Genomic DNA, 19647 nt, shown 5'->3' on the forward strand with positions numbered 1-19647 from the left:
CTAATGTGTCGTTTCTCGCTACCGAAAACTTCTCCCTCTAGATGTAAAAATCCTGTATATCCAGGCCCCTTTTCTCTGCATGGAAAGGAGAAGTTGGTGTTATGGGGCTTATTTCTCACCGAGGCAGCTCTGTGGCAGAGCCGCTGATCACAGGGCACCAGGCAACTATCCCCCATGGTACACTAATAGCCAGTGGGACCACACAGTCACGTAATTGTGAGTGGAAATTCAATATGGCTTCTCTGTGGTCTCTTATTTTTATTCAAATGAGCCGTTATTGGATACACAGGAGCAAGGCCTTGTGCATTCAAATGATTGATTTCCCTCCCCAAGCCTCTCAACTTTGTCCACCGCCCTGTCTCGTTTTCTCTTTCTCACACATTTAAATTTAAAAGATCAAATTAACATAACACATTTCTGCAAGATAGCTTTAGTTTCCTTAAATGTTAATACAAACAATATAAATAGTTATACAGCGCAAAAGCTAGAAAATGTATCCAACAACTTATTTAAGACAGTTTTGACTGGTTGAATCAAAAGCAAATGGCTATAAACAAGTTAGAGTTGAACGGATGCAGCTGCTGAAACTTGAGTGACAGAGTTATAGAGAGAGCAAAACCCAATCTGACTTTGCTGTGCAAAATGTTCTCTGGTGAATATAGCAAATTGGCACTGCGTTTAAAGTGAGAATTAATTTGCGTTTAATTATCCAAATGTGTGTGTATGTTCCAACAATGAAGCCAATTACAGGGGAGATTCACATTTCTGTTATAAACGGACTGCCTTAATGGTGTGGGAGTCTGTAGCTTTGATGCCGACTGCCTGATTTTTTGTTGCCCTTGGCGACATTGTTTTCATACCTTTCTGGTTTACAAGAAATCATTTTCCTCGCAGTTGGAGAGAGCATAGAGACCGGCGGGGACGACAGAACGTTTTTCTGATTTTGCTATGACTCCCACTGGCCGACAGCTGACTATTAATTATCACAATAGAGTTTGTATAAGAGCGAATATGACTAACAATGGTTTTAGTTAAGGGTATCTTATATGTAACTATACATGGAAAAATAATCTCTTTGATCATAAAGCCACTGCTACCACTTAAGTTAAAGTGAATATATAGTGTTAAAAAGGGTCAGTGCGTCCAAATTACTTAGTTTCAGACATACTTTCTGCCTCTACAATAATAAACAAAAGTGAATAGAATTCAACACAAGCCAAAATTGTTTTAAAAAAGACAACAAGAAACATCTTGAAAAAAACAGGTTCTGTTACACGGTTATGCTTCAGATTTCATTTGTTGATATCACCACAGCAACACAAGAAGGATGTATTGTAGATGTTCAGGCCAAATCATGCTTTAATAACCTTCCCCCGCTGTGTCTGTGTTTGGGATGTACACATACTTACAGAATTGGAGTCACAGCCGGAACCTAAAACATTATTTCGCCTTTACTCTGTATGTATTTACTGAATAGGTGACTACCGCTGTGCAATCACTGTGTTTATGTGCAGTAACTCGCACAGAGACTGTGGCAAACAGAATTTCTGCATTGTTATGGCTTTGTTAGTGGAGACTCCGATATTCAGATGGATCTATTCAAGTCAGAGTTTACATCTGAGGCTTTGGCGGCATTACTGTGAGCCAGAAGCTTATGTGTAATGCATCTTGATACATGTAGGCACTGTGGCCACCGCTTGCACAATGCATGGTGGGACAGACTTTAACACAGTAATCAAATAAGAAACATAAGGGTCATTCCGTGTCATTTCATCAAATGCCTCCCACCTGACCATCTCAGAATGTCCTGTAAAAATTCTAGTACAAAGACACTTGTTAATAGGACAAATCCAAAATATTAGGTCTTTACTGTCAACAGTTTTCTCATGAAACATCATTGAATGAAGGGTAGTTTAGACGTTTTTTGGCATCATACTCTGAAAAGCCATTTTTAAACAGCAATATCTGGAAAACTATCTCACCTGTGGCCTTCAAAATTTATACAGTGTATATCTGTTACTAATAGCCTCCAGACATAGCATGTCAGGGCTGTAGCTCAAGCACAACTTCTCCCAAAATTTGGCTTGTCGAAATGAAGTAGCAAATTTGAAGAGTGGCTGAGCTCCCATTTTTGCAGATAAAAGACTTCCATCACTTCTGCCTCTATCTCTGGTGTTAGCTTAAACATTCTACAAAATATGATATCTCTTAGACGATTAGTTTTAAGTGTCTTCGTACTACATTTTTTTCAAGAAATTCTGTGATGGTCAGGTGGGAAGATTTTCAGAAATTTGATGAAATGACCCATAAGAAACCAACCGTTTTATGATCCTGCTGCTTTGGAAGGCTAAACCTTCGACTTTCATACACTTCTCAAGGAATCTAATTTAGATAAACCCACAAAGAAACCTTCTCATCTGAATTTCATGAGTCTCCCGAGAGTATGGCTTTGACAAAAAAGGTGCAATATTATTCTAAGACATTAGGGAAATTTTATCAAAACAAAGATAATCAGTTGAATATCTTGAAACAGCTGGGCAAGCCAACATTTAATAAAACTGTCGAAGTAAAATCTTGAATGTGAGGGAATGGAGCAAAGGCTGCCAAAGTCCTCTTGTTTAATTTAGGTCAATGCAGGAAATATGACCCATCATTTATCCGACTGCCAATCTATAAATGATCGGATGTTGGTTACAGATTTGATGAGCTCTTCACTCACAAGGGGACATATTCAGATGAATCCTGTTTGATAACCCTGAGAAGAAATACTCTGGGTTTTCCATTAAATTTTAGGTCTGTTACCATGGTAACTGTGAATCTGTCTCCTCCCTTTGGCCTGAACCAACTGTCAAAAAATGGGGTGTCCTCGTCAACCCAATCGATATGGAAGCACATTGATTGGAGTAGAGGATGTTGAGACCCATATAGATGTGCTTTCATTACCCGACGATTACTTAGTATAATGTTATCGTTTTTCCTCACAATCTATCACATCTGAACAATATTCTGCCAACATTACAGACGTGCTCTCTGACCAGAGATAATTCTTTGCACAGCTCTTAGTTTCTTTGCGAACGGGAGTTTTCTGAAATGTTTAAGGACATTTCTGTGTGTTGAAGCTTAGCTCTTAGGGGTTAAAGCTGCTACAAGTTGAAATAGCCATTGATATTTACTTTGTTTAATGTGTAAAATGTGATTAAAACCATATGCTCTAGGCTACCTGTTTGCTCAATATTTTAATGCTTAATTTTTACCTGCAGCCACGTTCTATTGTGCAAGTGGGATTGCACCTTAATCAAAATTACATTACATAAGTCTACTTTCATTTGTGCTCAACAGCAATTGAACCCCTGCTCATCGTGGAACTAAAAAGAAAATGTTATTAACTTTTAAATCGATTGACATTTACATTCAGGCTTGTGCTTTGACTCGGGCAGCAATCGTCACCCACGGCAACTGTGTCTCCTTTGCAGCTGTGTTGCTCCGCTTTTCAGCATGTGCTTGTTTGAAGTGTTATTATCGCTAACTCGCTAACTAAGAATCTTGTTCTCTCTCTGGTATCTCAGGGTTGGTCAACTCAGAGTTCAGGTTTAGGTGAAGTGTTTATTAAAACTGCTTTATGGAATACAGCCGGTCTCCCATTTCAGAAAGTAGTGACACAGACACTTTCCACCAGTTATAGGACATACAGGAAGTGTTGTAGCCTCGTTAGGAGACAGTTTTTCGCCTACGGAGCTGTTCCTTGGCAGTTTGATTTCCTTTCTAAATCATGAAGGACGAACAGTTTGATTGTGGCTATCACCCATTCCCAAAGCACTGTTGTAGTTTCCTACAACAGTGCTTTGGCATTCATGATGATATACTTAAGTTGCTCTTAAGCTGAGCCGTCTCAAGCTTAAAATTCTCTGAGGTGTTGCTCATCTTTAAAGCAGGTTTATCATTAAAGCTCTGTATCAACAGGAAAAAAGATAATCCTAATCCTTTGCTGAAGCAGATAATGATATGTAAACCAGAAAATACAGCATGTGTGCGTGTGTGTGTGTGTGTGTGTTTGTCATCTTGACTCATGTTCATGAAGTTGTGTGTGTATGTGTAGACTTACCAAGGGCAGGTTCAGCACAGTCTTTGTACTGCTCTGGCGTGCAGTAAGAAGCATCACCTAGGAACAGATTGAATGAGGAGTTCAGTCAACGGTAGTGTTTAAACATTAAGTTATTGAAAGTGAGTTGGATGAAATAAGAAAGAATTAAGAAGAGAGATGTAGCACCTCTTACCTTCCAGACACATAATCCCAGTTTTCTTAAAATAAAAGCCAACACCTAATCCAGTATTGACTTGTGATATCCATATGAGGCCACCCAATGTGGTTTAATCTCACATTAAATACTGCAACCTTGCTAAAAACTTTGTCGGCCAGTGCATGGTCAATACACCCCCCAAACGTGTCTTAGAACAGCGGTGGTTCTTACCAGGCATGTGCACCATCCTGCAGTTGCAGTTCTCTACGATGTAGCGTGTTTCACAGTCAATCCTGCAGGCAGTTACACTGTAGACCTGGAAAAAGCCAGACTCCAGAGCCCTCCATTCACACTCTCCCCACGGGGGAGGCAGGTAGGTCAGCTACAGGTGAGAAAGGATGGTGTGGGGGGTTAGTTAGGAATACAAACAAACCAGTACTTGCAGTATTGTTTTATATTCTTTAATACTAGAAGCAATTTCACAGTGTTACTGGTGAAAGAAAATGTCAGAAAACCAAAAGGGATGATAAGGCTTTTGTCACGACTGAGGTGAGCTTATCTCCAGAGTCTCGTATGTCTCTCCCTCTCTCCCCTGTGTTTCCCCCGTCTGACTCTATCTGTCAGCGGGGCGGGGCTTATCCACTCACTCTCCCGGCTCCTTGCTCCCTGATTGCTGCCAAGCTGTTTCACCTGCTCCAAGCAACACACCTGCAATGCATCAGCTCATCAGCCCAGCAGTATATCAACCCTGGCGGTCCTCCCAGTCCTTGTCAGATCGTCCCATCAGCTACAGGGGTAGTCTTGTGTTTCTGGCTGCTCCTTGTGTTGCCGCTTAGTGTGGCGTAGTATCTCCTTTTGTGCTCGTTTCAGAGCCTGATCCTTTTCTTCCCTTTGTGCCTCAGTGTCATCCACCTTCCTGCCTGCGAGCTTGCTCTCCCGCCTGTTTCCCTGTGCAACCTCCTCCACTTTGCTCAACTGTACCTGCTTTCCTCACCCTCCTTCCTTAACTAGCCATTACCATCAGCTGATTACTTTTCAATTAATCTATTAAACTTCATCTATCCCCTCGTTTTGCGCTTGGGTCCTCCTTTAGAACCAAATATCATCGTTAAGAACATTAATTTGACGTTAATATATTTTTGCCAGGGCCTCCGGTCTGTACAGTGCATAAGAACTGGCAATAATCATCAGCTTAACATGATCTGGACCCAGATTCGTGGTAGAAAATGGATTGCTGTAACTTCACATTTGGTCCATTATTGGTCAATGAGCTTCTTAGCTACTGTGGCTAAAGGTAGCAACAGCATTAGTAAAGGTCTAATGGTGCTGCCGTGGAGTGCTGCCAACTCCACAAAGAAAAACGCCTGCTGAATACACAAGATGTATAATATCTTATAACAGCCTGCAACCACAAACAGAGTTACAACTAATGTTACTGTGTACAGTAAGCTCTAAAAGTGCTTTTTATGACTTGCAGTTATCCTATCCAAAATCCTACCCAGCCAGTTCAAAGAAGCAGAATAGCCTCACAACAAACCAAGTGGTGTGGAAATCAATGCAACAGATCACCAGACTCGGTCAGATAAACCCCAGCAACGGAAGCACAAAATCTCCAAATGTTCTCCTCCTGCTCCTGTGGCTCCGACGACTGGGACAGCAGATGACGAACGAGGGACACCGGGCAGAGCAGTGTGGAGGGCCATCTGCTCCAAAACACAGAAAGCGTGCTCTTGCCGCACACTCGGTATCCATCACCCACCACCCTCTGTTCCCCAGTTCCCTTCATTGTCATGACATTGCATCCCAACTGAGGCCTCTTCCTTTGCCAGAAGAGCATTTTTTTTTTTTGATGAGGCAAAACACAATATCCTGCCAGGTGAAACTTGGCCACAGGCTGCTTGTTAGTACTGACAGAATTTGAATCCCTGCCCCCTTTCAGGCAATGCTGTATCTGGGCTTCTAGTCAGGTTGATGCTTTAGTTGTTCACATCACTTCACCAACACTCAGGACAATACATTCAAACACAATCCAAACAGCAATCTAGCATGCGGAATATTTCCGAGTCTGAAAACCTCTGGGCATTTCTGGGCACGCTTCCGATGTCTCCTGTGATAATTAAACATGCCCTTCCTTGAAGCCAGCAGCAAGCACCAGCAATGAATACCGACATCCAGATGCTATTAATTTTATTAGGGACTTAAGAAAGGTGCTTCTCAGCAAACCTTAACCTTTAAAACCACCTTCACACCTCAGCCAATTTCACGTCTGGTCTAATTAGAGTCAGCTGTGACTGATTGGAGATCTGATCATTTCTCTGTAATCAGATAATACAAGGTGCTAATTTTCACTGAGTTGGGACCCGTTGACCTGATTATGGTCTATCTAATAAGAGACGAGGCCTGTGTCCCACTCAGGGTGTTACTCATCAATGTACCATCCCTCCGTCGTACTGGAGAAGTGTTTTAATTAGGCTTTACACGTTGGTCGACAGGGGACATTGTTCAAAAAGTTTTCAGAACAGTGTGGTTTAATAAGGTCATTGTGTAAGCGCTGGTGGGATGAGCTGAAATGGAAAATGTAGCATGCTGGTTTGAGCTGGACATCAAGTCAGTTTACAGAACTGACATTTTTTAATTATGCCTATAGCTTCATGTCTCCCCCAACCACTCAAGTTGCATTTTGCATACATGGTTGTCCAAAATGTCTTCACTTCATCATTTTATCCTATTTTCTTATCCTAAATGATCATAAATGGCATATGAGTTCTTGAGTTATGATCAAAAATGTGTTTTGTGAGGTCACAGTGACCTTTAACCACCAAAATCCAATTAGTTCAACCTTTAGTCCCATTGGACATTCATGCCAAATATGAAGAAAATTCCCTCGAGGCAATCCTGATATTCCCTTATGAGAATGGGACAGTCGGACAGGAAGAACCTAATGATTCGGTCATGGCTGTAACCGGTGCGGAGGCTAAACTGAAATACATAGAAATTGAATCAAGCGGCAGCAACGGTATAATGTCATAATGGAGACATTTTTTAAATCGTTATGAAGGAGAGCTTTCTCAACCAATGGAAAAATGTGGCCGTTTGGCTTCAGTCACAACCCACAGAAGGGCAATTTCTATGTCTGGTGAGCTTAAATTCCAAAGTGCCTGCATATGAAGGCACATTCAAACCCTTAATATAGGCTGTGCAATTTGTGCTCAAAATTACTGTTTTGATCCATGCCCAATATTATTAGTCAAAATCAGCTTATTTAAACTCTTTTTCAAAGTAATTTTCACAGAAACACTAATTGGTATTCATTATAAAAATCCACTAATCACCAGTTTCTCTTTAAAAACACGCTCCAAAAGTCATATCATCTACCCAATCATCATCATCAGGACTGGTTTTGAGACAAATTTGAGAGTGCCCTCCGGATTCCATGAGAAGAAGCTTAAAGAGGCAGGTGGGAACATCACGCAGCAGGAGGGATTTTCCCAGACTTCTGATACAAAGTGCAGTTCTGCATTAATTCGCTGGAGCTAAATTTGCAGCGTTGCCCGCTGTGCGAGCCTGTGGGGAGGGGCAGTGTTTTCGGAGCAGGCAGGCGGAGGAGGGACTGGCATCCCCACTGCTTGTCACAGAACTGGGCTGACAGATGACAGAAACCCCGGAGGCTCATTACCCAGGAGGTCGAAACATCGCTGGATAGATCTCTCCTCTTCCTTCCTGCCTACTGCTGAGGTGACTGTCTGTATCGCTGCACCACACTTAGCTGCGGTGAACAGTAGTGAGACATGGTTTCAACTGAAATTTGCTGGAGAAAAATTCTTGAAATCCAAACTGAACTCCTTTTATGTAATATCAGTCACTCGCATTCAGTATGTCTGAAGGGACTTGAGAAATGAGGTCACCCAGAGCAACTATTGAGAACATATTTATATGCATTGTAAAGCTGGTTATTGTAAAGCTCTAATCTGTAAAACCTTGAATTAACAAATAAATAAACAATTAAACAATCTTACAAATAGTCACGTTTAGGGGTGGAAACCAACTTACTTAGACTTTAAGAGGACACTTTGTGGTCGTTTTAGTTGTAGTTGAACTTGGATGGAATTATTTTAAATATAAGAATGAACAATGTGTAATGATCTGCCCTTTCATCCTCACACTCTGCTGTCTTCGCAAAACTTTCCCTCTCTGAAGCACGATTTTTCACGCTTTTGTCATACACACGGCTTCTTTCTGCCTGCTGCCCCCAAGTAGACGAAAAACTGTTATTGCAGGCTTAAGTGCACTGATGCTCATTGACTGACGCCGGTTGCCAAAGGAACAGAAAATTAATTGATATGCCGGAGAGGGAGGTCGTCTTAAAAATGAGATGGCAATTAATATATCTTGACAGAAATCTATCGGCTTAAAAGGGGCAATCTTCTCCCACAGTTGAGTCACACAATACATTTTCAAGAGATTAACTTGCGAGAGGAAAAGAGAATATGGAGACAAAACGAGTTACAAAGAGAGACGGAACGAATAACGCTGGTAAAATGAATTCCTGACTGACACGGATGAGAGGATCCAGCCACTGGGTTGGAGATGCTGAAAATCACCTTGTGAAGTAGGGGCTTCTGTTAACGGAGGAAAAGACTATTTGCATGAAATACCTTTGGCAGTGAGACCTGCAGCCTTTAACATCAGCCTTGTGTGATGGGACGCAGCTATAATTGAGTGAAGCACATCTCTACCTTTTGACACTTATCATTTTTCAGTCAACAAAACCTGAGAGGCCTAATTTCGGGTTCAGAGGCTGTTGCGACACACAGCCCCTCACATACATGCGTGAACATAATCTCATCATGCCTGTTACGGCAAGTCATTTATCACAGGGTTCTTTTTCTCTTCTGAGCGATAGACTGAACGTGTGGATTAGAAGTGGAAAAACAACATAAGGAGGAGAAAAGCTATAACTGAGTGGAAGTGAAAGTGAAGGACACATACTCTCTGCTCCTGTGTGGCTACAAAAGTCTGGAAGCCGGGGGCCACGCCGAAGCCCAGCTCATGAACAAACGGGGGCTCCGCCTGGCTGTGGATCTGCACCCGCACACCTGCCTCGAAGGCTGTATCCTCTGGAAAGGAGAGACAGATGGGAAGAATCAGTTAGATGATTTATTCAGGCAATAAGCAAACAGAAAATGTGCAGGGGAAAAAAAAAACACTTAAATGTCTTTGGGTTTTCGACTGGTTCAGATAAACTGCTCAGGGAATAAAGGAGCACGGAAAAAAATATGTTTACACTCAACAGATGGTGCTGCAGAGAGTCAAAAACTGGATTCTTTTGTTTTGAAATGTTCAGTGAATTTGTCTCTTTCAACTGAAAGCCACAAGGTTTTAAGATTTGTTATTAACATAAACTCTCAGAGACATGCCGTCCCATTTGTCTTTCCATCAAACACAAGAGAGAAGAAGGAGAAAGCTCTGTGTTGACTCCATAAATCCTTCATCTTGCCATTCAGTGCAAACACACACACACACACACACACACACACACACACACACACACACACACACACACACAGTCATGGGGAAGGACGAAGAGAGCCATAACATTTATGGGAAAAGAGAGAAATCGATAATGTTCTCTCTCCATGTCCTCACTTTCAGTGGTGAGCTCCCAGACATTCAATCAAGGCTTTCCCCTGATGGACACCTCAATGGACACCTTGATGGACCCCTCAATGGACACCTCAATGGACACCTTGATGGACCCCTGATGGACACCTCGAGGTGTCCATCGAGGCTTTGTGACTAACAGACACTGAAGCGTTTTAGCACGGCTAGCCCCACAAATCCACAGACACACACACACCCTATGATACACACATCAATCAACATCTACAGGGACTGATATGGCGTTCACATTAATGAATAGATGAAGGGATCAAATGCGCCTTTTTTGGGGATGTCTGTTTAAAAAAAAAACCCACACAATTCCAAAAGACCAAAGAAAGTGTGTGTCTCTCTGTGGAAATGTGTGGAAAAGAGCATGAAAGAAACACTGGCTGTTTGAGAGAGATAATCAAAGTCTGTTTGTGTGTCTGAAATAGAGAAGCGAGTATATAAATGTGTACGCTGATGACAGACCGCTGACTGCGTGTTCATGTGCGCAAGGGGAGTTCAATTATTGCTGTGTCCTTGCCTGTAAAGTGTCGGCTCTGTCCTGTAAAATATAGTGTCATGTCCTGCGTAATGAAGGTCTTGTACTAGTATGTGGCTGACAAGTTTTATATCCTTTACGCCTCATCCTAATCTGTCCAGCTCTATACCTTGTCCTTTATAATGTGTGCACTGTACCATTAAGAAGCTATCAGCTCTCTGTGTATTTAGCAGAAATGTTTAATTGAGGACAAAAATATTCACCCGTATGCGATCGCAGTATTATGTAACAAAAACAGCCACTCTTTCTGGCTTCCCATCAGATTTTGAAAACTGGCTGTAGGGATTTGCTCCCATTCAGCCGTATTAGTGAGGTCCAAAAGGCGTGAGGCGGAAAAGTCTGATATGCAGTTAGTGTTCCAGTTCATCTCATGGGTGGCCACAACCTTTTGGTCATATAGTGTCATCTGGTTTTCTGGGGCCAAATAACCCACATCTCACCAAACCTTTTCAGGCTAAACTCAGGCCGTAAGCCTGCCAGTTAGGCAGTTAGCAAATCTGACTAAATCATTTAATCATAAATTGTCATATATTTTACTTGTCAATGCGGCATATAAAAGCAAAACACATGCCATTGCAGTATATCTCATAATAGTTGTTGGACTAATGCTCCATTAGCAGCAGCTTACATATTTAGTCACTGTTTTTCCAAAAGCAATCAAACACACATTAACAAGCCACACTGGTGTACTCGTGACACATTCCTTCATTATAATAAACACTGCAATAACAGTGTAAACAAGGAAGTGCATGCCTGATGTCTGTACAACATGAAAATATAGGCACTAAGAACATTAGCTGTTTGTTGTGACAAAGGAATATGTCGCCCAGTTGGCTCTTTAGTGTGTTTTTAATGGTGTTATCAGTCAACAGTGCTATCAGGCTGCAACTCCATATATTCATTGTTGATTTTTGGTCAAGGCATTTGTCAATAGTTATACAAAATATACAATAACATGAATTCTATTCTTTAGTGGAGTAACTATGTGAAAAGACAGACATTCATTAACATAATTTGCTGCAGTTACATTGTTGTAAACATAGCTGTGATGCAACAATTAGTGGCAATTATATAATATGGTGACTTTAACTGACACTTCCCTGTTGCACAACAAACTCTTTTAATCATCTATTTGTTCAGATATTATGTGATATAAGTGCTTGCTGTCAAACAAACATCCACAAGCTATATATACAGTATATATATATATGACTTGATGTCAGCTCTTTGCAGTGAACATGAGTATTTTCATATCCAAGATCGGCTGAATTCCGATCAATACAGGTGCCTTTTTAAGATGAGCCACCATCCACCAACATGATATAGAAATCTGCCTTTAAATCATTTTAAAATGGATTTTGGAAATGTCATGGAAATGTTATTCATACTCAGCACAAGATGAGGTGTCAAAAGACAAGCAAACAACTGGGGTTTTTGCTTTGTCTGAAAATAGCTTAACAAAACTCAACAACAACAAAGTGGCTTATTTTGAAGCGTTCAATCATAGCACATGATCTCCTTCATCCCACGACTTTCCAAGTTGGCATCATTTTCAAAATGCTATACAAAATATTTTCTGAGGGCTTTAATGGAGCAGTTTGTAGGATTTAATGGCATCTAGTGGAGAGGTTGGCAGATTGCATCCAACTTCCTTCCCTCAGTACTCTGCTTCTCTACACTTTTAGTTCATTCATTGTCCAACTTGAAACATAGTAGTTCAGATATCTAGATTAAACCTAGATTAGGCCATTTTTTAAATCTAAAACGATAAATCAAACTGAGGCTGCAACAGAGAAAGTATCACATAATGCCAAGGTAAGATGTTCTCTTTGCCCAGTTTGCACAAAATGTTATTACTCTAATTGTGCCGTTGGGTGCAAGTTTGCTTTGTGCAGCAACAGGGATGGATCACAATTTACAAGGAGAATGGAAAAGAAATAAGATGTCCTCTTAAAAGAAGCAAACGCTCATGCTGTGTCACTCGTGATACAGCAATTGAAGTTCACTTACACTAGAATGAATGAACAATTTCAAGAAAATGCTTAAATAATTATTTGTCATGTGTCCTTGTGTAAGAAACTAATGCACAAAAAGAAGAATAGGATTCCAACAAACAATAGTTTGACACACACACACACACACACACACACACACACACACACACACACACACACACACACACACACACACTGAGCAAACACCACAAAGCGAAGGGACACAAGTAGAAAAGATAAAAAGATCAAGGTCTTTTCACTTCAGCTTTCCACTTGGCTTAACCCTTGCTGAGCAAATATTCTTCTGCTCCTCTCAGGCCCTTCTCAGAGTACTTTTACACCATTGTTTTGATTTAACAACATCAGACACAAAGAGCGCACTGGCAAGGCAAGATCCTAGCACTGAACTCAAATACTTGTCGGGGCTTCACTCGCCTGTTTGCCACACGATTTGGGAGCCAAGATCTGAGATGATGGATGGCACAGTGAGAGAAAACAGAAAACAGAAGGAGACTGAAAGCTCAGACTGGTGAAAAGATACATGAGCAAAACGGAGACATTATAGAACTAGATGTAACTTGCATCTGTCTAATTTCTCCTCTGAGAGAAGAACTGAACCGTGTTCAATCAACAATTCCTTGCATTCTGCATCACTCTATCAATAATGCTGTTATATATAGACATAGTGGGTGAGCACAATGTCACTGGTTGCTTAGGAACTCTAAAATGTTAGGTTTTCAAATTGAATCTCTGTACATTTTAGTCACTGATGTAAGACTAAAGCTGTGATGAGTTTGAAGGGTTTTTCTCTGCACTGCGCTGCTGAAGGCAGACGTGGTTGTTGAGTATGTTAACAGACTACACTGATCAAGACTGGTTGACGAATCTGATATCGAAGTGGCCTGCCTGGTGCTGCAACTGCAGATTGAAGAGTTCAATGCGTAGCGGGAGTTGAAATAAAAATCAAGATTTGAAAGTTTACAGATCAAAAAAATATTTTTTTTCTCAACAAAGTGTGCGTGTAGTAGGAGGTAGGGTTCTAATTGATTTGATGCATCTATTCTAGGCATTACTGAAATCAGCAATCGCCTCTACGAATGTTATCACAGAGGTGGAGAAAGCATCTGAAGAAAAGGTTATACTTTATAGCTCTTCTCCAGCTCAGTTGAAAAAAACTGAAGGAAACACCAGCACAACAACAAATGTTGTGGGCAGACATTTAGAGACCTAATCCCTTAGATTGATTTCCTGGTGCCGTTCGTGTGATTATTTAAGGTCTACTTGAGAAAAGATTTTCTAGACAGCTGCAGTACGCAGAAAGCTGGGTATCCAGGCAACAGGCCATCTGTTTTCTCCCACACTCAAACTTATATCCGTGTTGTTCATTTTCCCCCAGAATGAAACATGTTTTTTTTTTTTATATATGGCTGTCCATTATGATGAAGTGAAGAAATATGGTGGCTGGCCAGCAGCTCCCTGGACAGATCAGTGTTTTAATAGAACCCCAGACACCGACTGCTGGCCTCTGGGTGATGGACAATGATAAAAACCACGGTAAGGGAGAAGGTGTGGCCTGCACAGTGTGGGGACCTGGCTCAGCTGAAGAAACACCGCTCCCTACTGAGGCTGACGCAGCTCATCTAGGCTAATTAAACCACATAGGGATAAACAAGGGCACTCAAAACTGCAGCCTGCTAGACGAAGCTCCACATGCTGCCAGGGAGGTGGCAGGACGAGTCTGTTCAAAAGAAAATACATCCAAGAGGTTTTTAGGACAGGGGGCTAAGGGACCTGCTGTCCGTAGAAGAACATGAGGAGTATTGATAGGACTTTTTGATGATGGATTTTTTTTAAAGTTGAGCCTGGAGTAAATAATATCTTTTTGTTGGACTTTTCATGCCTTGGCTCTAGGAAACTACACCGTCTGGTCTTTCCCGGTTTAGACGTGAGCCGGACATTCAATGAGCTTCACTGTGAAATCATTGGGGCTGCAAGCCTCCCGAAAACACTCCATCTGAGTCACTAACAAGATCTGTGATAGCACATCAGTGGAGGATAATGTAAAGCTGTCCTACTTTGTAATAAAGCTTATCAAAGAAGCTCTAGAGTTTGACTTGAAAGGGTTTTGAATATGCATTTTCATCACCGGCAAGTCAACACTCTAAGGGAAAATATTAGCGCAGCCATTCAGAACAGGAGGTGCAGAGACTGACAAAGCACTTTGTTTAGAGGCAGAGTGAATACAGCAGCAGAATAAGCTTAGGGTCATCAATGTAACAAGAAGTGTTTAAAAGGATTTACAAAGGTGCGAGTGCTCTACAAATCGGCTTTTTAGTGTAAGGAAATCCTTGGTATTAGGCTCGGTACAATGCCTTTCAAAAAGACAAACCAGCAGGGAGAGGAATAAACAAATAACAAAAAACAACAACACTTTCACCTGATGTAGGTGTATAACAGGAGTACTAGAGCTCACACATCTTGAATCATTTCTGGAACTTTATTAAATTTGGGGTTTAATACGTTTGAAAGCATCCCCAAATGATTTCATCATTCAAATTAAATAACGTGAATGATAGACAATTTGTGCCCCAAAGGCTCAGGGTTGGACCCAAGTGGGGAGTATTAAATACTTTATTTTACTTTGAGATTATGATGTTCATCTTATTAGTTTTTCTTGGGATTGGATGTATTTGCATTTTATGCCAAAACACTAAAAACAGAAAGAAGGCAGCACAGTGAGACACCGTTGAAGCAAAGGTGTTAATGTCTGTTACAAAATGTCTTTTATCTGACGTCACATGAGGGAGAACTTGAATATTATTTATAGAAACATGGTGCCTGTCAAAAGTAGGCTCGGTGGAGTATGAACATTATGCTGGGATGGAGGGAAGAAAAATGTTCATCACAGGAAGGACTGACTGATATGTGGATAACTGAAGTGCCGGCTTTGTATGGGCCCACTCAACATACCAGATGCAATCCACCAAGATCCAGCAGAGGTGAAAGGCACCCAATGAAACAACACATCAATGGTAGAGGGATGACATAATCCAGAGACAGAATATAACTAAAGAGGGAGGAAGATATGTGGTAGTCTTGAGTTTATACAAGTTCTAATCAATTTCCTGCCCACCCTGGTCTTGTTAAATCCTGGCACTGACACACAGAAATCACACAATCATTAACTATTTTTGGAAGCCAAACAAGGCTGTTTTTACTGTCAGTTACTTGGCAAAAGTGATCTAATGATTTAAACCACATGAGGACTGTATGACCTCTTGTGTTGCATTTGAAAGCAGCACGAGAAGTAAATAAGAGGAGAGAAAAAAAGGAGACAAGTTTTTTGCCCCAATTTGTTCAATTGACAGGTGAGCAAGGTGACCGTGCCTACCTGTGTCCCCCCACACCGGCAGATACTCGTCCTGCTGGATATCCAGCATGATCTCCAGGCCGTTCCCCGTCCCTCCCTTCATGGTGGTCCGGAGGGTCTTCCCTTCCTCTGCGGCGTTGAACATGTAGCACTTCCCATACCTGGTGAACACCTGAGAGAGAGAGAGAGAGAGAGAGAGAGAGAGAGAGAGAGAGAGGATGGATTAGCGATGACTCATTAACCCTCACATACAGATACACTGCAGAGATAGCGTTGTGGTAGGTCCATTTACTTAGGTATATTTCTTAGGCGAGTGCCTCGATTTAGAAGTGAATTAACCTGCATGATGATGAACTACTATATGTTTTCTCACAGTATCGAGTTTATTATTATTTTTTTTATTTATTTGTTTGTTTTAAAAATGAAATTGTAGAGTTGAACTTGTCAAAGTATATGTGCCTACATTGTAGTTTTAAATTGAAGGGCTGCATTTCTGTCTCATCTGTCAAACAGTGACCATATTCTACTTTCTTTCTGTTGCCATGGTTTTTTGTGTCTTCCTACTTCAATTGCCTATTTGTGGGCACTGAGTCAAGGTAGCCTGGTACCTGTTTTCTATCTCTGACAGCAGTACAATATACTACCATTCATATACTCCTTTTAAGACCAGATAGCACTCAAAATCGATTTTGGATTTGTCTTTTTTCCTATGTTCCACATATCATTTACTGTGATTGGTGTTTGAAAAGCAGAATTGTTGTGAGCCTGGTCAGAGCTTATGTGGGAGGAGGCAGGGCATCGGTAGCACCTGTTGGAGGGGGCTCTTTGTTGGGCTGAGGAGTGGGAGGGGTCTCCAGGGCTGGATTCAAGGTGATTAAAAAATCTGAGTGATCTCTTTTTAATGTAACCATCAAAGGGAAGTCGCTATATTCTGGGATACATTCTCTGCTTGTTTCATTCTCCCTTCTTTGTGAGTTCTGCTTTAGTCTTGTTTTTTTAATGCGTTTGTAGTCTTTCCTCTTTCCAGGTTTGATGGTGGAGAGGAGGTTGTGTGGCTGTGGACTTTCTCCTGCATCCATTTTTATGATCACATTCTGCTTCAATGTAATTTTATTATGCTGGTGTATTCTCTACATGTGACATGTATAACATGTATTCTCACCCTAGGAGAGGGATTCTTCCTCTGCTGCTCTTCCTCAGGTTTCTGTCTTGTTTTCCCCTGTTAAAGATTTTTTGGGGAGTCTTTCCTTATCTGAAGTGAGTGTTGAAAAGGACAGCGGGTTTTCTGTTCTGTATAGATTGTAAAGCATCCCAAAGGCAAATTTGTGATAAGTAATAGTGGGCTTTATTACTAAAAACTGACTTTTTATCTTAACCCTTTAATTTGAGTTTGAAGGTCAACATAATTTGTGAGTAATCGCATTGGCAGTTCTTTTTTTTTCTTCTTTTTGTTATTGTGAAGTGTGTCTCTGTGAAGGACAGGTCTGCCAATAAATGCAGGCTGCTGGAGATGCACTCTCTTTCTCACATTAACTATCTTCATTTTTGCGGGGGCCTTGAGCTTTTCGAATTGTGAGCAGTTTGAGGTAAAGCTAAGCAACTGTAGAGCCCACAGGGGGAAAAAAGGAAGCACATTTTTTTTTATTATTAATTGCTAAGATTGACAAAAGCATAACATCTTAACTTTTGTGAAACAAAGGCACCAAAGGCATAAACGCATTTTAACTTAGCACTCAAAATGTAAAACATACATGAGATTTCCTTGAATGGACATACATGATACAGCCGTATAGCCAGATTCTTACAGTACTGTTCATGTAGCAGCCTTTTGGCTCCCTCTCTTATGTGCCCCTTGCCTTGCACTTCAGCAGTTGTTAAAAAAGTCAACTAGTTCCACCAACTTAATTTGCATCTAGAGAGGCAATGCATCTCAGCTGTAATGCGAAGGCATGTGGCATTATCCATATAGCATCAAGATGTGATGGTTTTCTCCATTTCACAGAATGACCACCTCAACGACTACCAAAGAATTATGCAGTGCATACAAATAGAAAACAAATATCAATCCCAGTCTTGTCATCTCAGCCAAGGTCTGTTAATCAAGATAATTAACTGTGAGTTGAAAATAAATAATTACATATCGAGCTATATTCTCACAACTCTACAATCATAAGACCATCCTGTTGACCAACGATGACAATGGGAATATTTCCTTTCGCTACCTTCCGACATGATTGTTTATGTGGACAGTAAGAGAAATATTGATTGTGATCATTATAACGTGACTGCACTGCGTTTTGGTCCATCAGGGGTACTGTTAGTGGAGATTATTGTTAATCTCTGCTTCTCCTGCAAATCTTCTCACTAAATGTTCAGGATTAGTTAAAAATTATGAACCATGACAGAAACACTTCTTCAAGTCGGATGGACTGAGATAGACTTCATGTTTCCCATGGATGGTGTGCATTGCTGAAATAGACAATAAATGGTTGATAAAGTACACCGCCAATAGCTGATTTTTTCAGTGTGGGAGTGTTTTAAAATTGATTTTTTTCATTTCATGCTCCTCCTCCTTCATTGACAGTGGCCCTCTCAAGGCTGGTTTACTGACATGATTGATCGAATATCTAATGCCATACTGCCACAGAGGTGGTGCGGATCGGAAGAATATGAAGTACCACATTACAGGTTCATTCACCTCTGCAAAACAGAGATGCTCCTGACAGATATGTTCCTGCACCAAATAAATGACACACTGGGAGCTGCTGGAGCATAGAGAAGAGGACAGCGGATAAATATTCATGACACCATCACTCCTCGTTTGCATGTACAACATGTGGATTTCTCCACATATTCCTCAAATGAGAAACACCACAGGTCCCCCATGGCATTAGTCCAGTGTGCAACACTTAGTTCTAGAATCTCAATTTCTAGAATTCCCTGTCTGCTTAGGCCTGGCAATGTTACCACGACTTTACTGCTGATCCATTGTAAACAGTGTGTTGACATGAACCTCAGTGCCCTGGCTTCTCCTGAAGCAAAACATTTTCTCATGAGATTAGAATAACTTTATTGTTTGTACTTTGGCTTCTCCCAAGTACAGCAAAGGCACATACAATACACCTATCACAACGCATCATTAAAAAACACACAAATGCACAGTTTCCAATGTGCAACAGTGCAAATGGGGAGGTAGCAGCAAATATGTTTTATCGATAATAAAACAGAGCACTTCAGAGCACAAGATAATTCCCTGATGCAGTCATTCTGTGTTAAATATAGCATAAGGATAAAAAAAAAAAAGGTTGTATATGTTAAAGCTGGCCCTTGGGAGCCTAAAACGCAGGCAAAATAGGATCAGAGTGTGGTGGATGTGAAGATCTGCATGTTCAGCCTTCCTGTGTACAGCACCGTCAAATACACTGCAAAGTTGTTTTGTTGACTTGCCAATCATGTTCCTTGCAATACTAACAACCTTGATCTTTGCACTCAAGTTGCCATGCTATTATTTTAAGTGATAAAATGCTTTCAACCAGGCTTCACTTATTGCTACTTTAAGCTGTGCTGTCTCAGATGAACTCCATTCATGCGGCTGTCCAAACGCTCCAGAGATTGCAGAAATGTTCCATTTAACCCTCACTGGCCGATTGGTCAAAGATTGTAGCAATAAGTCTAATTACTCAACAGTCATTTACTATTCCGTTATATCTATGTGTGTGTGTGTCTTTTTCTTTCCTAAACCATTGGCTCCCAGGTGTCTACTGTCAACATCTCTTTTACCCCTGTCTTTCTCATACAAGTGAAGAATTGCTATCGAGGGGACATTGCTGTGCCCTGTTT

The 19647-nt window shown here is 41.0% G+C and overlaps 1 protein-coding gene across 2 annotated transcripts in view; it reads right to left on the reverse strand.

Annotated features, from left to right (window-relative positions):
- Positions 1-19647, reverse strand: part of asic2 (acid-sensing (proton-gated) ion channel 2) — a 266829-nt gene that overhangs the window by 6521 nt on the left and 240661 nt on the right. For both annotated transcript variants that reach the window (XM_084036473.1, XM_084036472.1), the window contains 4 exons: positions 15829-15979; positions 9228-9355; positions 4470-4620; positions 4103-4159 (listed from right to left, as the gene is read on the reverse strand). In XM_084036473.1, coding sequence (XP_083892599.1) covers positions 4103-4159; positions 4470-4620; positions 9228-9355; positions 15829-15979 — 487 coding nt within the window. The remainder of the gene's footprint in view (positions 1-4102; positions 4160-4469; positions 4621-9227; positions 9356-15828; positions 15980-19647) is intronic.

The sequence above is a fragment of the Eutrigla gurnardus genome, assembly GCF_963514095.1.
Source record: "Eutrigla gurnardus genome assembly, chromosome: 20".
Taxonomy (NCBI): domain Eukaryota; kingdom Metazoa; phylum Chordata; class Actinopteri; order Perciformes; family Triglidae; genus Eutrigla; species Eutrigla gurnardus.